The sequence below is a fragment of the Pristiophorus japonicus genome, chromosome 23 (assembly GCF_044704955.1).
Source record: "Pristiophorus japonicus isolate sPriJap1 chromosome 23, sPriJap1.hap1, whole genome shotgun sequence".
Lineage (NCBI taxonomy): Eukaryota > Metazoa > Chordata > Chondrichthyes > Pristiophoridae > Pristiophorus > Pristiophorus japonicus.
The window spans coordinates 8,671,713-8,691,365 of record NC_091999.1 but is presented as its reverse complement, the minus strand read 5'-3'; the positions used below and the strand labels follow the sequence as shown (position 1 = coordinate 8,691,365).

The 19,653-nt window shown below is 53.1% G+C and overlaps 1 protein-coding gene across 1 annotated transcript in view; it reads left to right on the top strand.

Moving 5' to 3' along the window:
- Positions 1-19,653, top strand: part of ipo4 (importin 4) — a 112,382-nt gene that overhangs the window by 77,162 nt on the left and 15,567 nt on the right. Inside the window, exons 23-25 of the mRNA XM_070866662.1 lie at positions 2,218-2,411; positions 2,623-2,676; positions 11,328-11,453. Coding sequence (XP_070722763.1) covers positions 2,218-2,411; positions 2,623-2,676; positions 11,328-11,453 — 374 coding nt within the window. The remainder of the gene's footprint in view (positions 1-2,217; positions 2,412-2,622; positions 2,677-11,327; positions 11,454-19,653) is intronic.

Sequence of the window (19,653 nt, the reverse complement as noted above, 5' to 3'; positions counted from 1 at the left end):
TAAGGGGCCGCCCATTTAAAACTGAGATGAGGAGGAATTTCTTCTCTCAGAGGGTTGTAAATCTGTGGAATTCTCTGCCCCAGAGAGCTGTGGAGGCTGGGTCATTGAATATATTTAAGACAGAAATAGACTTTTTTTTTAAACGATAAGGGAGTGAAGGGTTACGGGGAGCGGGCAGGGAAGTGGAGCTGGGTCCATGATCGGATCAGCCATAATCTTATTGAATGGCGGAGCAGGCTCGAGGGGCCGAATGGCCGACTCCTGCTCCTATTTCTTATGTTCTTATGAACAAAGAAACCTGATGGGGGAAAAACAATTCCTGTCGAACAGCATTCTTATAGAATGGGTGTGCTGTGCCCTAGTATCGAGTCCACCGCCAAGTATGTTCACATCTGTTAAAACTAACGATTGGATTTTGCCAAGTCACTGACACAACTTGCTGTTAAGTAGAGCAAATGGCAGATAAAGCACATTAGGAACAGGAGGAGGCTATTCAGTGCTTCGAGCCTGCTCCCACCATTCAATCAGATCGTGGTCAATCTGTAACCTCAACTCCATTCAGCCGCCTTTGTTCCATATCCCACAATATCCTTATCCATCCAAAACCTACCGATCTCAGTCTACTAGATCCCTCTCACCATGTTGACTGTCAGGTCACACCCTCCTCCACTCCAGGGTGAGGTGTTGTCTATAAAGAAACGCCTTCTGAATGTTGCCATCTCTGTCCCAGACAGGAATCAGTCCAGCTCCTTTTGAAGGCATAAGCTATCCAGTCTGTAACTCGCACTCCAGCTCGAGACTCTGAGTCAGAGTGAGTGGAGGCACAGAGGTATACCACAGGTGTGATCTGTCATCCAAGAGAACCTCACTGCCCACAGATTCCCCACATTCTGCAGTCCTGACACTCTGTCTGTGCTGCCATTATCTATTCCGAATGTGTTTATTGTACGGCAGTTATTTATTCATCTATTTCTAATGTTAGCTGATTTATCCTTTAGTATTAAATTATGATTAGCAGATGGAGTTAATTAGATTTCTTTTATTGCTCAGTTTAGTTTATTTAGCCTGTTTTGTCTTCCGTTGCTTAAATCTGCTCATTAGCTTTTTGCACTTTCATCTTATTTATCAATTACATTTTTTAAGCATAGTAGTCCCTTAACCTACCATATCGTTAAGTATTAAAGTGTGAATAAATAATTGAATGCTTTTCTTTCGTTTCTTGGTTAATTCGCTCGGAACCTCCTTCGCCTCCACGTGAAACTCCCACTCTCACTGGATTCCTGTTCTGAAACACACAGGAGATTTACAAGGATACTGCCTGGACTGGAGAATTTTGGCTATGAGGAAAGATTAGATAGGCTGGGTTTGTTTGCTTTGGAGCAGAGGTGGCTGAGGGGAGACCTGATTGAAGTGTATAAAATTAAGAGGGGCCTGGATAGAATGGCTAGAACAGACCTGTTTCCCTTGGTTGGAGGTGTAGAGGGCAGTTGAGGGGAAATTTATTTCACCCAGAGGGTGGTGGGGGTCTGGAACTCACTGCCTGAAAGGGTGGTAGAGGCAGAAATCCTCACCGCATTTGAAAAGTACTTGGATATGCACGTGACGTGCTGTAACTTACAGGGCTACGGGCCAAGAGCTGGAAAGTGGGATTAGCCTGGGTAGCCCTTGGTTGGTGGGTCAAAATGGCCTCCTTCCGTGCTGTGAATTCCTATGATTCCAAGCCATCACTCTGTTCTGTATCATAGAATCAAAGAAATTTACAGCACGGAAGGAGGCCATTTTGGCCCATCGTGTCCTCGCCGATGCAGACTGGGAAGACATCGCCCGATTGTCACCTTGTATGTGCACCGTGTGTCACGTGGCCAGGGAGCTCTGGATCCACGATGGAGGAGAACTTACCTTTCAGTGTGAAGTCGAGCTTTCCCATCACTTGAGGAACCCGCCTAAGTAGGGCTCGAGCCGCTCCTTCAAGGGCTACACCTGGCAAATATGTAAGGCTTTGTTTATTTGGGTTCCCATGCACCTCCCCCCCCCCCCCCCGGCCCACTCTGGTCACAGGGCGCACAGAGGGAGGGAACATGCCCCAAGGTCCAAGCAGCACTGGTTCCCCCAGCCAATTACTGGGTTGTGTAGGGACAAGCGTTTGTCTATCTCCAGCCCCCCCCCCACCCCCACCCCACCCAGTTCCAATACATCTCGTTTCTTCATTCACTCCAGGTTTCCAGAAGCTGTTATCCATGGTGTTCCCAAACTATCTGAAAACCATTCGCGAGGAGAAGGACCGCCTGGTGGTCATGACGATTCTGGAGTCCATGAACAACGTGCTGAAGAACTGCAAAGGGGATGCGCTGAAGGAGCCGGGGCGCCTGGACGAGATCTGCAAAGCCATCCGGGACGTGCTGCAGAAAAAGGTGACGGCCAAAAGCTTGTACTGAGAAACGTACCTCTTGACCCAAGCATTCTGGTCACCTGTCCTGCTACCTGCTTATGTGGCTCGGGGTCAGCCATTTGTCCCAACGCTGCTGACACAGTCCTCTGGGACATTTTGCCATGTTAAAGGCGCTGTCAAAATGCAAGTTGTTGCTGTTGCTCAGTGCTCACTGTGCATTTTGTGTCTTACAGACAACCTGCCAAGATCCGGAAAATGAAGAGACAGAGTCGGATGAAGAGCAGGAGGTAGGTGGAGAGCGATTTTGCTGTGCAGAGATTATTCGTAACATTTCAATTTTCTAAATGTTTACAATCATTCAATGGAACATTGAAGTCACTCTGAGAAAAAACATTTTCTTTCTCTCTCTCTGTTTTAAACTCCATTCAGCCCAGTTAAACTCTGCCTTTCCCAAATGCAATCATCGTCATCATCATAGGCAGTCCCTCGGAATCGAGGAAGACTTGCTTCCAGTCCTAAAGTGAGTTCTTTGGTGGCTGAACAGTCCAATACGAGAGCCACAGACCCTGTCACAGGTGGGACAGACAGTCGTTGGAGGAAGGAGGGAGTGGGATTGATTTACCACACGCTCCTTCCGCTGCCTGCGCCTGACCTCTTCACGTTCACGGTATTGAGATTCGAAGAGCTCACTTCCTCCACCAGGTGTCGGTGGGGATGTTGCACTTTATCAGGGAGGCTTTGAGGGTGTCCCTGTAACGTTTCCGCTGCCCACCTGGGGCTCGTTTGCCGTGAAGGAGCTCTGCATAGAGCAATTGCTTAGGGAGCCTCGTATCTAACATGCGGACAATGTGGCCCTGCCCAGCGGAGCTGGTCGAGTGTGGTCTGTGCTTCGATGCTGGGGATGTTGGGCCTGGGCGAGGACGCTAATGTTGGTGCGCCAAATGTAATAACCCACAGTGGACGTAAATTTGTTTCAAAATATCAGGCCTGCCCACACACCATGATGGCCAGACCTTCATGGCTAAACACTTCTTCCCTCATCCACCTCCACACTACACACCCAACCCCTGCATCATGTAATAATCTCCTGGGAGAGGCAAAGAAATGCAGAGAGAACTTGGGTAAATTCCTCTCCGACGCCACTCAAACGATTGAAACCACGGATCAAAGGTTACCTGTGAAGGTACTTACTTTCTATGGGCGAGATTTTCCCCAACAAGTTTTGTCGGCGCACTGACCTCAAGCGCGCTGATTTTGAGCGCTGGAAACGGCGCCGGCAAAAACCCGCCCCGGCCGCTGCATGCAGTCCCCGGAGTCCTGGCGCGGTGTCGATGTTGAAGTGGGGGGGGCGGAGCCAAACGCCCGCGCCCAAAACACTGCCGGCACCTTCGCGCATGCGCAGTGGTGCACGCATGCGCAAGAGACAGAGACAGAGAGGGAAAGAAAACTTTGCTCCAGCAGCTGCAACTTCCCTCCCCTATCCCAGGCCGAATGGCCTCACACACAGGCCAGCCTGCTGCCTTTCCCGGGCAGACCTTCTCGGCTGGCTCTTCCTGCTTCCGCACCAAAAAGGGATGAGTTCTTTGGTGGCTGAACAGTCCAATACGATGAAGGACCTGACATTCCAGATCCCGAACTACATCCTGAAGGGTGGAAGATGCCTGTGGGTGGATTGTTTTAACGTGGGGTGACCGTTGTACACCAGCCACCACACGGGGCTTGACAGAGCGAGGCCTTGGTCCAGTGGGCAAGGGTTATAATATCACAACGGAGATTATGTGGGCAACCCAGCACTTTCTCATTGCAAAAGATGGAATACAATACACAGTATAGGCCAGAAGCCATATTTATTAATTGCTTAAACCCATAAGCACCAACTCGCAGCAATCTCTCCCAGCAAGCAAAGTGTGTGGGCCACCAGATAGTTTAGTTAGCAGGCATGATTCAGTTCATTCCTGGTTCAGGTTCTGTGGGGTTGGAAGTGATACAGTGACTCAGAGGCACATCTGCTATTCACTCTTCACCCCAGTGGCTTGTTAGGGAAAAGTCAAAATAACCTGGACTGTTGTCCGTGGTGGATGTCATGAAGCAAGCTCGGCTGTTTTTTCTAAATTTTGCTCAGAAATTATTTGCCGTTTCATAAAATAAAAGTCTGGTCTGGTCTGTCTGCATTCTCCAACAGTTTGAGGCCTTTTCTTTCACTGGTCTGTAGAGTGTGGATCAGTCCGTGAGGGGCAGACTGTGTGGCTTCCACGTCATGTTGGGAGTATTTCGAAAGTCGTGCGAAGAAGCGACAGCAAAGTTGTTCGAAGCAGAAAATTAAAGGGGAAGTCAGCCCGAGGAGCGGAAAACCCGCGGAGAGCATTACCGCGGCGACTAGCCCGATGAAAAGGTAGTCAGGCTGTGTTGCCGGGGTGTGAGGTGAGGCCGTTGCCTGCAGGTGGCTGCCCATTAGTGGAGGATCTTCCGAAAGTGGCAGTCCTGAAAACGCAACCTGCGTCGTTCTGGAAACCCGGCGCTGTGCCTCAGGGCTGCCCGTGCACTTGCCTTGGTAGAAGATGTAGCTGGCCGCGATCAGGAGCGCGACACTTGCGAGCAAGGGATCCGGCAGGTGGAAGCTGCACAAGCAGCGGAGGTGGTCGGCGGGGTTATCCTCCGAGCACTGGCGCGCAAAGCTGACGCCTTCTGGATAATAGCGGGCTCCATAGGAGGCGGCGACAGTCCAGCAGAGCAGCACGTAGACCCCATTCACCTGTGGCAGCGGGTAGTTGGCAGGAGCCCGGCAGGCAGTGGTCAGCATTCGCTGGCATCTGGCGGTGAAGTAGGCCTCCGCAGCGATCAGAGCCGGGATCAGGAAGCTGACCGCATTGTAAGTCTCGTTGAGAAAAGCGGCAAATCGCAACGATATCATCTCCTGGACCTTTGGCAGCTGCAGGTCTGCAAACCAGCAGATGAAGATGTAGCCTGGGGGAGGGCGCAGAAAACATCACATGGGTGTTAGAACACAAGAAACAGGAGCAGGAGTCGGCCATTCGGCCCCTCGAGCCTGCTCCGCCATTTAATACCATCATGGCTGATCCGATCATGGACTCAGCTCCACTTCCCCGCCCGCTCCCCATAACCCTTCACTCCCTTATCGCTCAAAAATCTGTCTATCTCCCCCTTAAATATATTCAATGTCCCAGCCTCCACAGCTCTCTGGGGCAGAGAATTCCACAGATTTACAACCCTCTGAGAGAAGAAATTCCTCCTCATCTCAGTTTTAAATGGGCGGCCCCTTATTCTAAGACCATGCCCCCTAGTTCTTGTCTCCCCCATCAGTGGAAACATCCTCTCTGCATCCACCTTGTCGAGCCCCCTCATAATCTGATACGTTTCGATAAGATCACCTCTCATCCTTCTGAACTCCAATGAGTATAGTCTCAACCTTTCTTCATAAGTCAACCCCCTCATCTCTGGGATCAACCGAGTGAACCTTCTCTGAATGCAAGTATATCCTTCCTTAAATACGGACACCAAAACTGCACGCAGTACTCCAGGTGTGGCCTCACCAATACCCTGTACAGTTGTAGCAGGATTTCCCTGCTTTTATACTCCATCCTCTTTGCAATAAAGGCCAACATTCCATTGGCCTTCCTGATCACTTGCTGTACCTGTGTTTTTTGTGTTTCATGCATAAGGACCCCCAGGTCCCTCTGTACTGCAGCACTTTGCAATCTTTCTCCATTTAAATTATAATTTGCTTTTCTATTATTTCTGCCAAAGTGGATAACCTCACACTTTCTCACATTATACTCCATCTGCCAAATTTTTGCCCACACACTTAGCCTGTCTATATCCCTTTGCAGATTTTTTGTGTCCTCCTCACAACTTGCTTTCCCATCCATCTTTGTATCGTCAGCAAACTTGGCTACCTTACACTCGGTCCCTTCATCCAAGTCATTAATATAGATTGTAAATAGTTGAGGCCCCAGCACTGATGCCTGCGGCACCCCACTAGTCACTGTTTGCCAACCGGAAAATGACCCATTTATCCCGACTCTGTTTTCTGTTAGTTAGCAAATCCTCTATCCATGCTAATATATACTCCATCCCCCTTGCATTCACAGAGATAAACATTCCTGTCAAGTACGGACACTCTGATTGCAGCACTGATAGCAACACTGTTCTATTCCAACACCAGCTGCTAAAATTCAAATCATGTTTATACATCATTCTCCCCTCCCTGTTTTACTGCTTTGGAATCACCTGGACAAAGAGACAGCCCACTCTTGCCTGGCCTCTATATCAGAGAGGATACAATTACCCGTATCAATTCTGAGCATCGTGGACTTGGATGTGTTGGATGCTGCATAGTGCTACAAGAGAAGTATTGTTCTTGCCTATTAGCATGTGGTTAAGATAGTTGCCTGCCTTCCTGATGTGCTGTCTGAGAGGCATATCTTAACCACATGATAATAGGCAAGGCATACTCTCCAGCACCACAACTCTTACTTTAGGTAGCACGGTTTAAGCAGAGTGTAATTTTTTTACTTTAGTGTCTTAAAAACTACCAGCTCTCGTGGCTCAGATTCAATTGGCTATTTCTCACCAGCCCAAGCTAACCAAAGTACCAAGCTCTTCAGTTTACTGCCATAGTGTTAGCTCTGTGGGGCTCATTCCAATCCTACAAAATGTTCACATTAATCTAAAATCAGTGTATATGCATCTCTGCAAGGGTTGTGGGCCCCAGTCTCAATGCAGAGACTTGAGGACAAAGTCTAGGCTGACATTCTTGTGCAGAACTGAGGGAACGCCGCACTGTCGGAGGGGCAGTACTGAGGGAGTGCCGCCGCACTGTCGGAGGGGCAGTACTGAGGGAGTGCCGCACTGTCGGAGGGGCAGTACTGAGGGAGTGCCGCCGCACTGTGGGAGGGGCAGTACTGAGGGAGTGCCGCCGCACTGTCGGAGGGGCAGTACTGAGGGAGCGCCGCACTGTCGGAGGGGCAGTACTGAGGGAGCGCCGCACTGTCGGAGGGGCAGTACTGAGGGAGCGCCGCACTGTCGGAGGGGCAGTACTGAGGGAGCCCCGCACTGTCGGAGGGGCAGTACTGAGGAAGCTCCGCACTGTCGGAGGGGCAGTACTGAGGGAGCCCCGCACTGTCGGAGGGGCAGTACTGAGGGAGTGCCACACTGTCGGAGGGGCAGTACTGAGGGAGTGCCGCACTGTCGGAGGGGCAGTACTGAGGGAGTGCCGCACTGTCGGAGGGGCAGTACTGAGGGAGTGCCGCACTGTCGGAGGTGTCGTCTTTTGGATGAGACATTAAACCGAGGAACTGTCTGCTCTCTCAGCTGGACGTAAAAAATCCGACAGCCACTATTTCAAAGTGTCCTGGGGCCAATATTTAACCCTCAACAACATCACTAAAACAGATGATCTGGTCATTTTCAAATCATGTTTGTCTTTGCTTTGCTTTCCTTTGCTTACACTAAATCTGTGTCCTCTGTTTACTGACCCTCCTACCACTGGAAGCATTTTCTCCTTATGAACTCAATCAAAACTCTTGATAATTTTGAACACCTCTATGAAATCTCCCCTTAACTGTCTCTGCTCTAAAGAGAACAATCCCAGCTTGTCTAAGTCTCTTCACATGACAGAAGTCGACTGGATTTTGCTGTCTCCAGCCCAGAGGCACAAAAGATACCAAAGAGGAAGCTGTACCTGTGACACAGACGTCTGTAAACAGGAGAAGGACAATGGTCTGTCCGCCGATGGACTGTGTGAACGCAGGCACCTTTGAGCAAGCAAGATTGGTGGTGATCCTTAGTGCTCCAAGGCCTAGTGTCCTATATACCAGCCCCATACTCCACAAGAAAATAACTTGTATGCGAGGAAAGCAGTCACTTTTTAAAAACAAAAACAAAACTGGGAAGCAGGATTTGAAGCCTGGTTGTTCTTGAGCGCGTTGCTTTCTATCATCCCTCGTCGGGTATTTGAAAGGTTTGGGAAGGTGCTGTTGTGGCTGGAATAGTTGCATTTGGCTGGTGAGGATATTTGCATAATTGTAAAGAGCATATAGTCTGTTTAAGAGCAGGTTTAACTTGTTACAGCAGGAGTTTTCACAACCACAAATTAATCTGCCTGTGAGATGGGTGGTTGAAGGAAAACCAGAGAATGTGGGCTCATTGTCCGTATAAGTACTTTAGGGAAGAAAACTTTCCTGCCTTGCCTGCTCTATAGTAGTATTAGGCAGCCCCTCGTATCGAGGATGCTCTGGCCTATATGTGACTCCAGAACCACAGCAATGTGCTTAACTCTTCACTGCCCTCTGAAATGGCCACGAGCAAGCCACTCTGCTACGATAGACTTGAGGGCAATTCGGGATGATCAATAATTGCCAGCCTTTCCAGCAATGCCCACATTCCATGAATTAATAATGGCTCAGCTCAGGGTTAAATAGGACGTTGAGGTTGTGAACGGTCTGGTTCAGCCTCAAACAGTGGGCCAAGTGTTGGGAAAGAGCCGGTGGCAAGGAAACAGAGTTTGTGACAAGGACCAAAAACAAAAAATACTGTTTGCATTTTTAGAATTGGAAGGAGTATGCGGGGAATGGTAGCGGCAGTGATCAGCTCTGCCTTTCAGCTCAGACCCGTTAATGACGCCCGCAACTCACAACTTTCTTTAGTTTCCCCTTCCTCGTGCCCTCTCCGAGCTCATCTCTTCCACCTCTTGCTCCCTCAACCCGATTCCCACGAAACTGCTGATCACCCAACTTCCATTCCTCGCCCCAACGTTTGCTGATACTGTAAATTGTGTTCTCCTCGGGTATTACCCCCTGCCCCCGCCCACAACCAGCCATCATTAAACCCCTTCTCAAAAAAAAAACCCACTGTTGACCCCTTTTTTCTTGCAAACCATCGACCCATCTCCAACTTCCCTTTCCTCATCAACGTCAGGTTCCACATGTACAGCGGAGCAGGCTTGAAGGCCTGTAGGCATACTCCTGCTCCTAATTCTTATGTAAACTGTTGACACCCAGCCCTGCCTCACCACCCCTCCTGCCTCTGTGTTGTCAGACTGTTTGCCTGACACCAGCTGCAATTTCTTCCAGTTAAACATCGGCAAGACCAAAGTATTTTTTGTTTTTGGTCCTTGTCACAAACTCTTGTTTCCTTGCCACCGGCTCTTTCCCAACACTTGGCCCACTGTTTGAGGCTGAACCAGACCGTTCACAACCTCGATGTCCTATTTAACCCTGAGCTGAGCCATCGACCCCATATCCACTTTGTCACCACCTCCATAACATCATCCGTCTCCACTCCTGCCTCAACTCATCTGCTGCTGAAACCCTCATCCATACCGAGAGTGTCCGCTTCGGTTAATGGGCTCAAGTCTCTGGAGCGGGGCTGGAACCCACAACCTTTGGACTCAGAAGCAGAGAGTTAAACGATACCTTTTGGTACGGCATTCGGTGTTGCCAATAATTTGTATCTTGAGTTCTGGTGTATACTAGGAAGTGAGAGGAGTGGGGGTTTAAAGCAAGATTCTCTGCTGCACCTCTGTAGGGAATGTCTGTCGACACTAGTGTTGGCTAATCAGTTGTCCTGCATCAGCCAATTAGCTGGAGGCAGGGCGGAGCTTTGGACAGGGCTCACAGCAAATAGTCAATTTTACAACAAACTAACTCTAGTTACTCAGCAAACAAAGTCTAGTTTGCAGACTCTATTTAAACAGCATACTACAGCAAACAGTTTGCAGACTTTATTTAAACAGTGTACTACAGCAAACCGAACTCATGACCGAAACTGCATCAATATCTCCTGATAAAACAAGACTACTTCTCCAGCAAAAAACAATTAAGTGGAGGAGAGCTACAGACAAATTAAGGTACCATTTCCCATACCTCAGGAGCCTCTTGTCATCAATGTCTGCCCTTGTTGATGAGATTCAACACCGCCTCCAGTGCGCCAGTGCAGCCTTCGGTCGCCTGAGGAAAAGAGTGTTTGAAGACCAGGCCCTCAAACCTACCACCAAGCTCATGGTCTACAGGGCTGTAGTGATACCCACCCTCCTGTATGGCCCAGAGACACGGACCATGTACAGTAGGTACCTCACCCCCAGCTCATGGTCTACAGGGCTGTAGTGTTACCTGCCCTCCTGTATGGCTCAGAGACATGGACCATGTACAGTAGACACCTCGAGTCACTGGAGAAATACCACCAACGATGTCTCCGCAAGATCCTGCAAATCCCCCGGGAGGACAGACGCACCAACGTTAGCGTCCTCGACCAGGCCAACATCCCCAGCATTGAAGCACTGACCACACTCGACCAGCTCCGCTGGGCAGGGCCACATTGTCCGCATGTCCCCCCAGACACGAGACTCCCAAAGCAAGCGCTCTACTCGGAACTCCTTCACGGCAAACGAGCCCCAGGGTGGGCAGAGGAAACGTTACAAGGGACCACCCTCAAAGCCCTCCCTGATAAAGTGCAACATCCCCCACCGACACCTGGGAGTCCCTGGGCCCAAAGACCAGTCCGCCCTAAGTGGAGGAAGTGCATCCGGGAGGGCGCTGAGCACCTCGAGTCTCGTCGCCGAGAGCGTGCAGAAAGCAAGCGCAGGCAGCGGAAGGAGTGTGCGGCAAACCAGTCCCACCCTCCCCTTCCCTCAACCACTGTCTGTCCCACCTGTGACAGGGACTGTGGTTCCTGTATTGGACTGTTCAGTCACCTGAGAACTCACTGTTAGAGTGGAGGCAAGTCTTCCTCGATTCCCAGGGACTGCCTGTGATCGTGATATGTGTAAAATCAATTCTAGTCACCTCCAGCAGTGTAGTCTGCAGGCCGGGGGAGTTTCCCAGTCTCCATTCTGGCGGGGAATAGCAGTGACAATGCACGTAACCCTACCTCTCTGCCTGTCGCTGTGTCCGAGCTTGACTTGTCTTTTCCTTTCTTGCAGGCGGAGTATGACTCCATGCTGCTGGAATACGCAGGAGAGGGCATTCCCCTACTGGCAGCTGCTGTGGGAGGGCAGATCTTTGCCCCGTACTTTGCCGGATTCCTCCCCCTGTTGCTGTGTAAAACGGTACGTGTGGCTTCAGTGTATAACTGCTGTCGGGTTTCGGGTATCTGGCTTCACTGTGTCGGGACCTCAGTCCACGAACAAAGCGTGAGAAAGGGGGAAAGTGGCCAACTGAAACCTTTCTCAGTAATCCAGTGCTGATGGAAACCTGCTAGTTATGGATGTGTGCACACGGAACAGCACCTCTCAACTGCCAGCTCTTGGGGGCAGCCTGTGTACAACAACTTAAGAACTGTTCAGATAATGGGCAGCGGCAGGTCGATGTATAGAACGGCAGAGCGCGGGCAGAACCCAACCAGGCCAGAAACCAAAGAATCCTGCAGCCAGCCAATGTTTAGATGTTGGACGCACCACGTGACGATACCAGATATCAGTGGGAGGCTTGAAATCTCAGTCCCCCCTTCATTCCCATTGACTTGATGCCAGGTCTCAGCAGTGCAATAAATATGTATGATAGACACACAAAGCACTGGGGTACATTCCAGAACTGAGAAGTTATAACTATCGGGCAAAATCTAAATAAGCTGGGGCTCTTTTCTCTAGCGTTACTGCAGTTATACAGGGCCTTGGTGAGACCACACCTGGAATATTGTGTGTAGTTTTGGTTTCCTTACCTAAGAAAGGATATACTTGCCATAGAAGGGAGTGCAGCGAAGGTTCACCAGACTGATTCCTGGGATGGCAGGACTGTCGTATGAGGAGAGATTGGATCGACTAGGTCTGTATTCACGAATTTAGAAGAATGAGAGGGTATCTCATTGAAACGTATAAAATTCTGATGGGCTTGGATAGACTGGATGCGGGGAGGATGTTTCCTCAGGCTGGGAAGTCTAGTCTCAGGATACGGAGTAGGAAATTTAGGACGGAGCTGTATCAGTCTTTACAGCAGAGGACACTAACGATATTCCAACAGTAGATAGTCATGGGGCTATACGGGGGAGGAACTTGACACAATCACAATGACTAAGGAGGTGGTACTCAGTGAGATAATGGGACTAAAGACAGATAAATCCCCTGGACCTGATGGCTTGCATCCCAGGGTCTTAAGAGAAGTAGCGGCAGGGATAGTGGATACATTGGTTGTAGTTTACCAAAATTCCCTGGATTCTGGGGAGGGCCCAGCAGATTGGAAAACTGCAAATGTAACACCACTATTTAAAAAAGGAGGCAGACAAAAAGCAGGAAACTATAGACCAGTTAGCCTAACGTCTGTGGTTGGGAAAATGTTGGAGTCCATTATTAAAGAAGCAGTAGCAGGACATTTGGAAAAGCAAAATTCGGTCAGGCAGAGTCTGCATGGATTTATGAAGGGGAAGTCATGTTTGACAAATTTGCTGGAGTTCTTTGAGGATGCAATGAACAGGGTGGATAAAGGGGAACCAGTGGATGTGGTATATTTGGATTTCCAGAAGGCATTTGACAAGGTGCCACATAAAAGGTTACTGCACAAGATAAAGGTTCACGGGGATGGGGGTAATATATTAGCATGGATAGAGGATTGGCTAACTAACAGAAAACAGAGCGTCGGGATAAATGGTTCATTCTCGGGTTGGCAAACAGTGACTAGTGGGGTGCTGCAGGGATCAGTGCTGGGACCCCAACTATTTACAATCTATATTAACGACTTGGAAGAAGGGACTGAGTGTAACGTAGCCAAGTTTGCTGATGATACAAGATGGGAGGAAAAGCAATGTGTGAGGAGGACACAAAAAATCTGCAAAAGGACATAGACAGGCTCAGTGAGTGGGCAAACATTTGGCAGATGGAGTATAATGTTGGAAAGTGTGAGGTCATGCACTTTGGCAGAAAAAAATAAAAGCGCAAGTTATTATTTAAATGGAGAAAGATTGCAAAGTGCCGCAGTACAGCGGGACCTGGGGGTACTTGTGCATGAAACACAAAAGGTTAGTCTGCAGGTACAGCAAGTGATCAGGAAGGCCAATGGAATCTTGGCCTTTATTGTAAAGGGGAATGGAGTATAAAAGCAGGGAAGTCTTGCTACAGTTACACGGTATTGGTGAGGCCACACCTGGAGTACTGCGTGCAGTTTTGGTTTCCATATTTACGGAAGGATATACTTGCTTTGGAGGCAGTTCAGAGAAGGTTCACTCGGTTGATTCCGGGGATGAGGGGGTTGACTTATGAGGAAAGGTTGAGGAGGTTGGGCCTCTACTCATTGGAGTTCAGAAGAATGAGAGGTGATCTTATCGAAACGTATCAGATTATGAGGGGGCTCGACAAGGTGGATGCAGAGAGGATGTTCCCACTGATGGGGGAGACTAGAACTAGGGGGCATGGTCTTAGAATAAGGGGCCGCCCATTTAAAACTGAGATGAGGAGGAATTTCTTCTCTCAGAGGGTTGTAAATCTGTGGAATTCTCTGCCCCAGAGAGCTGTGGAGGCTGGGTCATTGAATATATTTAAGGTGGAGATAGACAGATTTTTGAGCGATAAGGGAGTGAAGGGTTATGGGGAGCGGGCGGGGAAGTGGAGCTGAGTCCATGATTGGATCAGCCATGATGGTATTAAATGGCGGAGCAGGCTCGAGGGGCCGAATGGCCGACTCCTGCTCCTATTTTCTATGTTTCTAAAAGAGAAAGCTGAGGGGTGACCTGACAATGGTCTTTAAAATGATGAAGACGTTCGATAGGTTGGCGTGGAGAAGATGTTTCCTCTTGTGAGTAGGTCCTAAAGCAGAAGGCCATCAATATAAGATGGTGACTAATAAGTTTAAAATCAGGAATTCAGGAGAAACTCCTTCACCCAGAGAGTGGTGAGAATGTGGAACTCGCTGCCACGGGGAGTGGTTGAAGTGAGTAGCAGAGATACATTTAAGCACATGAGGGAGAAAGCAACAGAAGGATATGCTGTTAGTTAGATAAAGAGTGGTGGGGAGGCTTGGGTGGAGCATAAACACCAGCATGGACTTGTTATGCCAAGTGACCTGTTTCTGTGCTGTACATTCAATGTAATTCTATGTATTACACAGAATTCTAGATGGCAAGAGAAGGGTGACAGGTAGGTGATTGGTTTATCCAAACCCCGTGAGTGAGATTATTTACATTGGAATCCCTCCTGACCCATGTTATATGGAGCAGTCGTCTTTATAATAAAAAGAATGAATGCCGACCCGTTGTATTGCCTGTGGGAGTTGGGAGGATATTTGGGGCAATGTTAGTCGCGCTCCCACCCCTCGTGCACAAAACGATCCCCCTCCTCCCCACTCCCTCCTCCTGGGTTTCACGAAGGAGTTTCCGTGTGTTGTGTGGAACGGTGGCACCCTTCGCGGGTGCCATGTGTGGGGCACTCGCCCCCATCACGTGCCGTGTGGGGAGGGACTTGATAACCAAAGTTCTGAGCACGTTGCAGGCCGAAAGGTTTAAAGGGCCAGAAAAAGGACACATTAACCGCCTTCGCCATTATTAACTCGTTTTTTTTTAAATTCTGCAGTTTGCCGAATAGGATGCTTTGGATAGCATCCACTGGATGCTTTGACCTCACTAAAACTGCGAAAAGTCCCTTTTCACCGCGAGGCTCTCTTTCTCCCCCCCCCCCCCCCCCCTCCATTGAACTTAATGGCAATCGTTAAAGTGACAGGTTTACGACCTGGGGAACTATTCCTGCCGCTGCCCTTTAGGTCTGGCAATTAATGGCAGCGAAGAACCCTGGTAACTACGTGTTTTATGGCCCTCTCCCTCCATTCAACCATGATATCCCAAGATTTCATTGTTTGCATTGCACTCTGTGTATGTTTAGAGGGTGGAAACATAGAAATTTACAGCGCAGAAGGCCGCCATTCTGGCCCATCGAGTCCGCGCCGGCCGACAAAGAGCCGCACGGCCCTCGGTCAGCAGCCCTGAAGGTTACATATAAACCTATGATCAATGACGGAAAGGCAAAGAGCACCCAGCCCAACCAGTCCGCCTCACACAACTGCGACACCCCTTATACAGTAAACTGTGGCGTCTCGCTCTGGCGGGTAGTGAACTGTCCCTGGAGGTTTCATTCATTCTTTTTACGAGGTCCCAGATGCGAAGTTGCCATCGCTGCACCGTTATCGGATTGATTTGCGGTGTAAATATAGCGCGTTGTTAGCAATCAGCGTAAAAGGCTCAATTAACTTCATTCACCGCCATTGCTGCAATTTCTGGCCCATTGATCCTTCCGCTGCTCAGGCACGAGGTGCGCAGAGTTTGAATTTCCCAATCATAGGAAGGTGGTTGTCCTTGGTACAACCGTAAGAATCTGAGGTGATTCTATAGACCGACATCGTGTCTACAGCGCAGAAAACTGGTCTCTGCCAGCTTTTATGCTCCACAGGAGCCTCCTCCCAGTCCTCTTCATCGAACCCTATCGGCTCTTAGGAGTTTGATCGAAGTGCAGATGAGACAAAACTTGAAGTAGAGCGATCAGTGAGGAGGATAGTGATAAAAGTTAAGAAGACATAGGTTGGTGAAATGGGCAGAAATGTGACCAGATGAAATTTTACGCAGCAAAGTGCGTTATGCGTTACATTTAGTGATAGATTTTGGGAGGAAGTACGAGTCGAGGCGACAAACTAAAGGGCGCGTTATTTTGCAACACCAAAGCTCTGATTGGGCCCAGTTGATGACAAGTCCTGATTGCTGATTGGTCCCCTTGGAGGATAAGACACACCCAACACTTTCTCTTTGCAAAGTGCAATTCGAGCCATTCTGACAGCGCCTCCCCCCCCCCCCAGCCTCACACTCCCCCTCCACCCTCTCCAACCCCCACCCCCAACCTCACACTCCACCCTCTCCTCTCCCCCCCCACAGCCTCACACTCCACCCTCTCCTCCCCCAACCTCACACTCCACCCTCTCCCCCCCAACCTCACACTCCCCCCTCTCCTCCCCCCCCCAACCTCACACTCCACCCTCTCCTCCCCAACCTCACACTCCCCCCTCTCCTCCCCAACCTCACACTCCCCCCTCTCCTCCCCCCACCCCCAACCTCACACTCCACCCTCTCCTCTCCCCCCCCACAGCCTCACACTCCACCCTCTCCCCCCCAACCTCACACTCCCCCCTCTCCTCCCCCCCCCCCCAACCTCACACTCCACCCTCTCCTCTCCCCCCCCCCACAGCCTCACACTCCACCCTCTCCTCCCCAACCTCACACTCCCCCCTCTCCTCCCCCCCCCCAACCTCACACTCCACCCTCTCCTCCCCCCACCCCCAACCTCACACTCCACCCTCTCCTCCCCCCACCCCCAACCTCACACTCCACCCTCTCCTCCCCAACCTCACACTCCACCCTCTCCTCCCCCCCACCCCACAGCCTCACACTCCACCCTCTCCTCCCCCCCACCCCACAGCCTCACACTCCACCCTCTCCCCCCCCAACCTCACACTCCACCCTCTCCCCCCCAACCTCACACTCCACCCTCTCCTCCCCCCACCCCACAGCCTCACACTCCACCCTCTCCCCCCCAACCTCACACTCCACCCTCTTCCCCCCAACCAAACACTCCACCCTCTCCCCCCCAACCTCACACTCCACCCTCTCCTCCCACCCCACCCCCAACCTCACACTCCACCCTCTCCCCCCCAACCTCACATTCCACCCTCTCCCCCCCCAACCTCACACTCCCCCTCTCCCCCCCCAACCTCACACTCCACCCTCTCCTCCCCAACCTCTCACTCCACCCTCTTCCCCCCCCAACCCTCTTCCCCCCCAACCCTCTTCCCCCCCGACCCTCTCCCCCCCCGACCCTCTCCCCCCCCCCCGACCCTCTCCCCCCCCCCGACCCTCTCCCCCCCCGACCCTCTCCCCCCCCCGACCCTCTCCCCCCCCCCCCCCCCGAACCACTCCGCCCCCCCGAACCACTCCGCCCCCCCGAACCACTCCGCCCCCCCCGACCCACTCCGCCCCCCCCGACCCACTCCGCCCCCCCCGACCCACTCCGCCCCCCCCGACCCACTCCGCCCCCCCCGACCCACTCCGCCCCCCCCGACCCACTCCGCCCCCCCCGACCCACTCCGCCCCCCCCGACCCACTCCGCCCCCCCGACCCACTCCGCCCCCCCCGACCCACTCCGCCCCCCCGACCCACTCCGCCCCCCCGACCCACTCCGCCCCCCCGACCCACTCCGCCCCCCCGACCCACTCCGCCCCCCCGACCCACTCCGCCCCCCCGACCCACTCCGCCCCCCCGACCCACTCCGCCCCCCCGACCCACTCCGCCCCCCCGACCCACTCCGCCCCCCCCGACCCACTCCGCCCCCCCCGACCCACTCCGCCCCCCCCGACCCACTCCGCCCCCCCGACCCACTCCGCCCCCCCGACCCACTCCGCCCCCCCGACCCACTCCGCCCCCCCGACCCACTCCGCCCCCCCGACCCACTCCGCCCCCCCGACCCACTCCGCCCCCCCGACCCACTCCGCCCCCCCGACCCACTCCGCCCCCCCCGACCCACTCCGCCCCCCCGACCCACTCCGCCCCCCCGACCCACTCCGCCCCCCCGACCCACTCCGCCCCCCCGACCCACTCCGCCCCCCGACCCACTCCGCCCCCCCGACCCACTCCGCCCCCCCGACCCTCTCCCCCCCGACCCTCTCCCCCCCCGACCCTCCCCACCCCCACCCCCCAACCCTCTCCCTCCCCACCCCCAACCCTCTCCTTTCCCCCTCCAGCCTCCCTCTCTCTCGTCTCCTCTCTCTTTGTCTCCTCGATCGCTCGCTCTCACTCTCTCTCCCCTCCTCTCCCTCTCTCTCCTACACCCCCCTCCCTCTCTCTCCTACACCACCCCTTCCTCTCTCTCCTACACCCCCCCTCCCTCTCTCTCCTTCACCCCCTCCCTCTCTCTCCTTCACCCCCTCCCTCTCTCTCCTTCACCCCCCTCCCTCTCTCTCCTTCACCCCCCTCCCTCTCTCTCCTACACCCCCCCTCCCTCTCTCTCCTACACCCCCCTCCCTTCTCTCCTACACCCCCCCTCCCTCTCTCTCCTACACCCCCCTTCCCTCTCTCTCCTACACCCCCCCTCCCTCTCTCTCCTACACCCCCCCTCCCTCTCTCTCCTACACCCCCCTCCCTCTCTCTCCTACACCCCCCCTCCCTCTCTCTCCTACACCCCCCCTCCCTCTCTCTCCTACACCCCCCTCCCTCTCTCTCCTACACCCCCCTCCCTCTCTCTCCTACACCCCCTCCCTCTCTCTCCTACACCCCCTCCCTCTCTCTCCTACACCCCCCTCCCTCTCTCTCTCCTACACCCCCTCCCTCTCTCTCCTACACCCCCCTCCCTCTCTCTCCTACACCCCCCTCCCTCGCTCTCCTACACCCCCCTCCCTCTCTCTCCTACACCCCCCTCCCTCTCTCTCCTACACCCCCCTCCCTCTCTCTCCTACACCCCCCTCCCTCTCCTACACCCCCCTCCCTCTCTCTCCTACACCCCCCTCCCTCTCTCTCCTACACACCCCTCCCTCTCTCTCCTACAGCCCCCTCCCTCTCTCTCCTACAGCCCCCTCCCTCTCTCTCCTACACCCCCCTCCCTCTCTCTCCTACACCCCCTCCCTCTCTCTCCTACACCCCCCTCCCTCTCTCTCCTACACCCCCCTCCCTCTCTCTCCTACACCCCCCTCCCTCTCTCTCCTACACCCCCCTCCCTCTCTCTCCTACACCCCCCTCCCTCTCTCTCCTACACCCCCCTCCCTCTCTCTCCTACACCCCTCTCACTCTCTCTCCTACACCCCCCCTCCCTCTCCTACACCCCCCCTCCCTCTCTCTCCTACACCCCCCCCTCCCTCTCTCTCCTACAGCCCCCTCCCTCTCTCTCTCCTACACCCCTTCTCCCTCTCTCTCCTTCACCCCCTCCCTCTCTCTCCTTCACCCCCCTCCCTCTCTCTCCTTCACCCCCTCCCTCTCTCTCCTACACCCCCCCTCCCTCTCTCTCCTACACCCCCCCTCCCTCTCTCTCCTACACCCCCCTCCCTCTCTCTCCTACACCCCACCTCCCTCTCTCTCCTACATTCCCCCTCCCTCTCTCTCCTACACCCCCCCTCCCTCTCTCTCCTACACCCCCCCTCCCTCTCCTACACCCCCCCTCCCTCTCTCTCCTACACCCCCCTCCCTCTCTCTCCTACACCCCCCCTCCCTCTCTCTCCTACACCCCCCCTCCCTCTCTCTCCTACACCCCCCTCCCTCTCTCTCCTACACCCCCCTCCCTCTCTCTCTCCTACACCCCC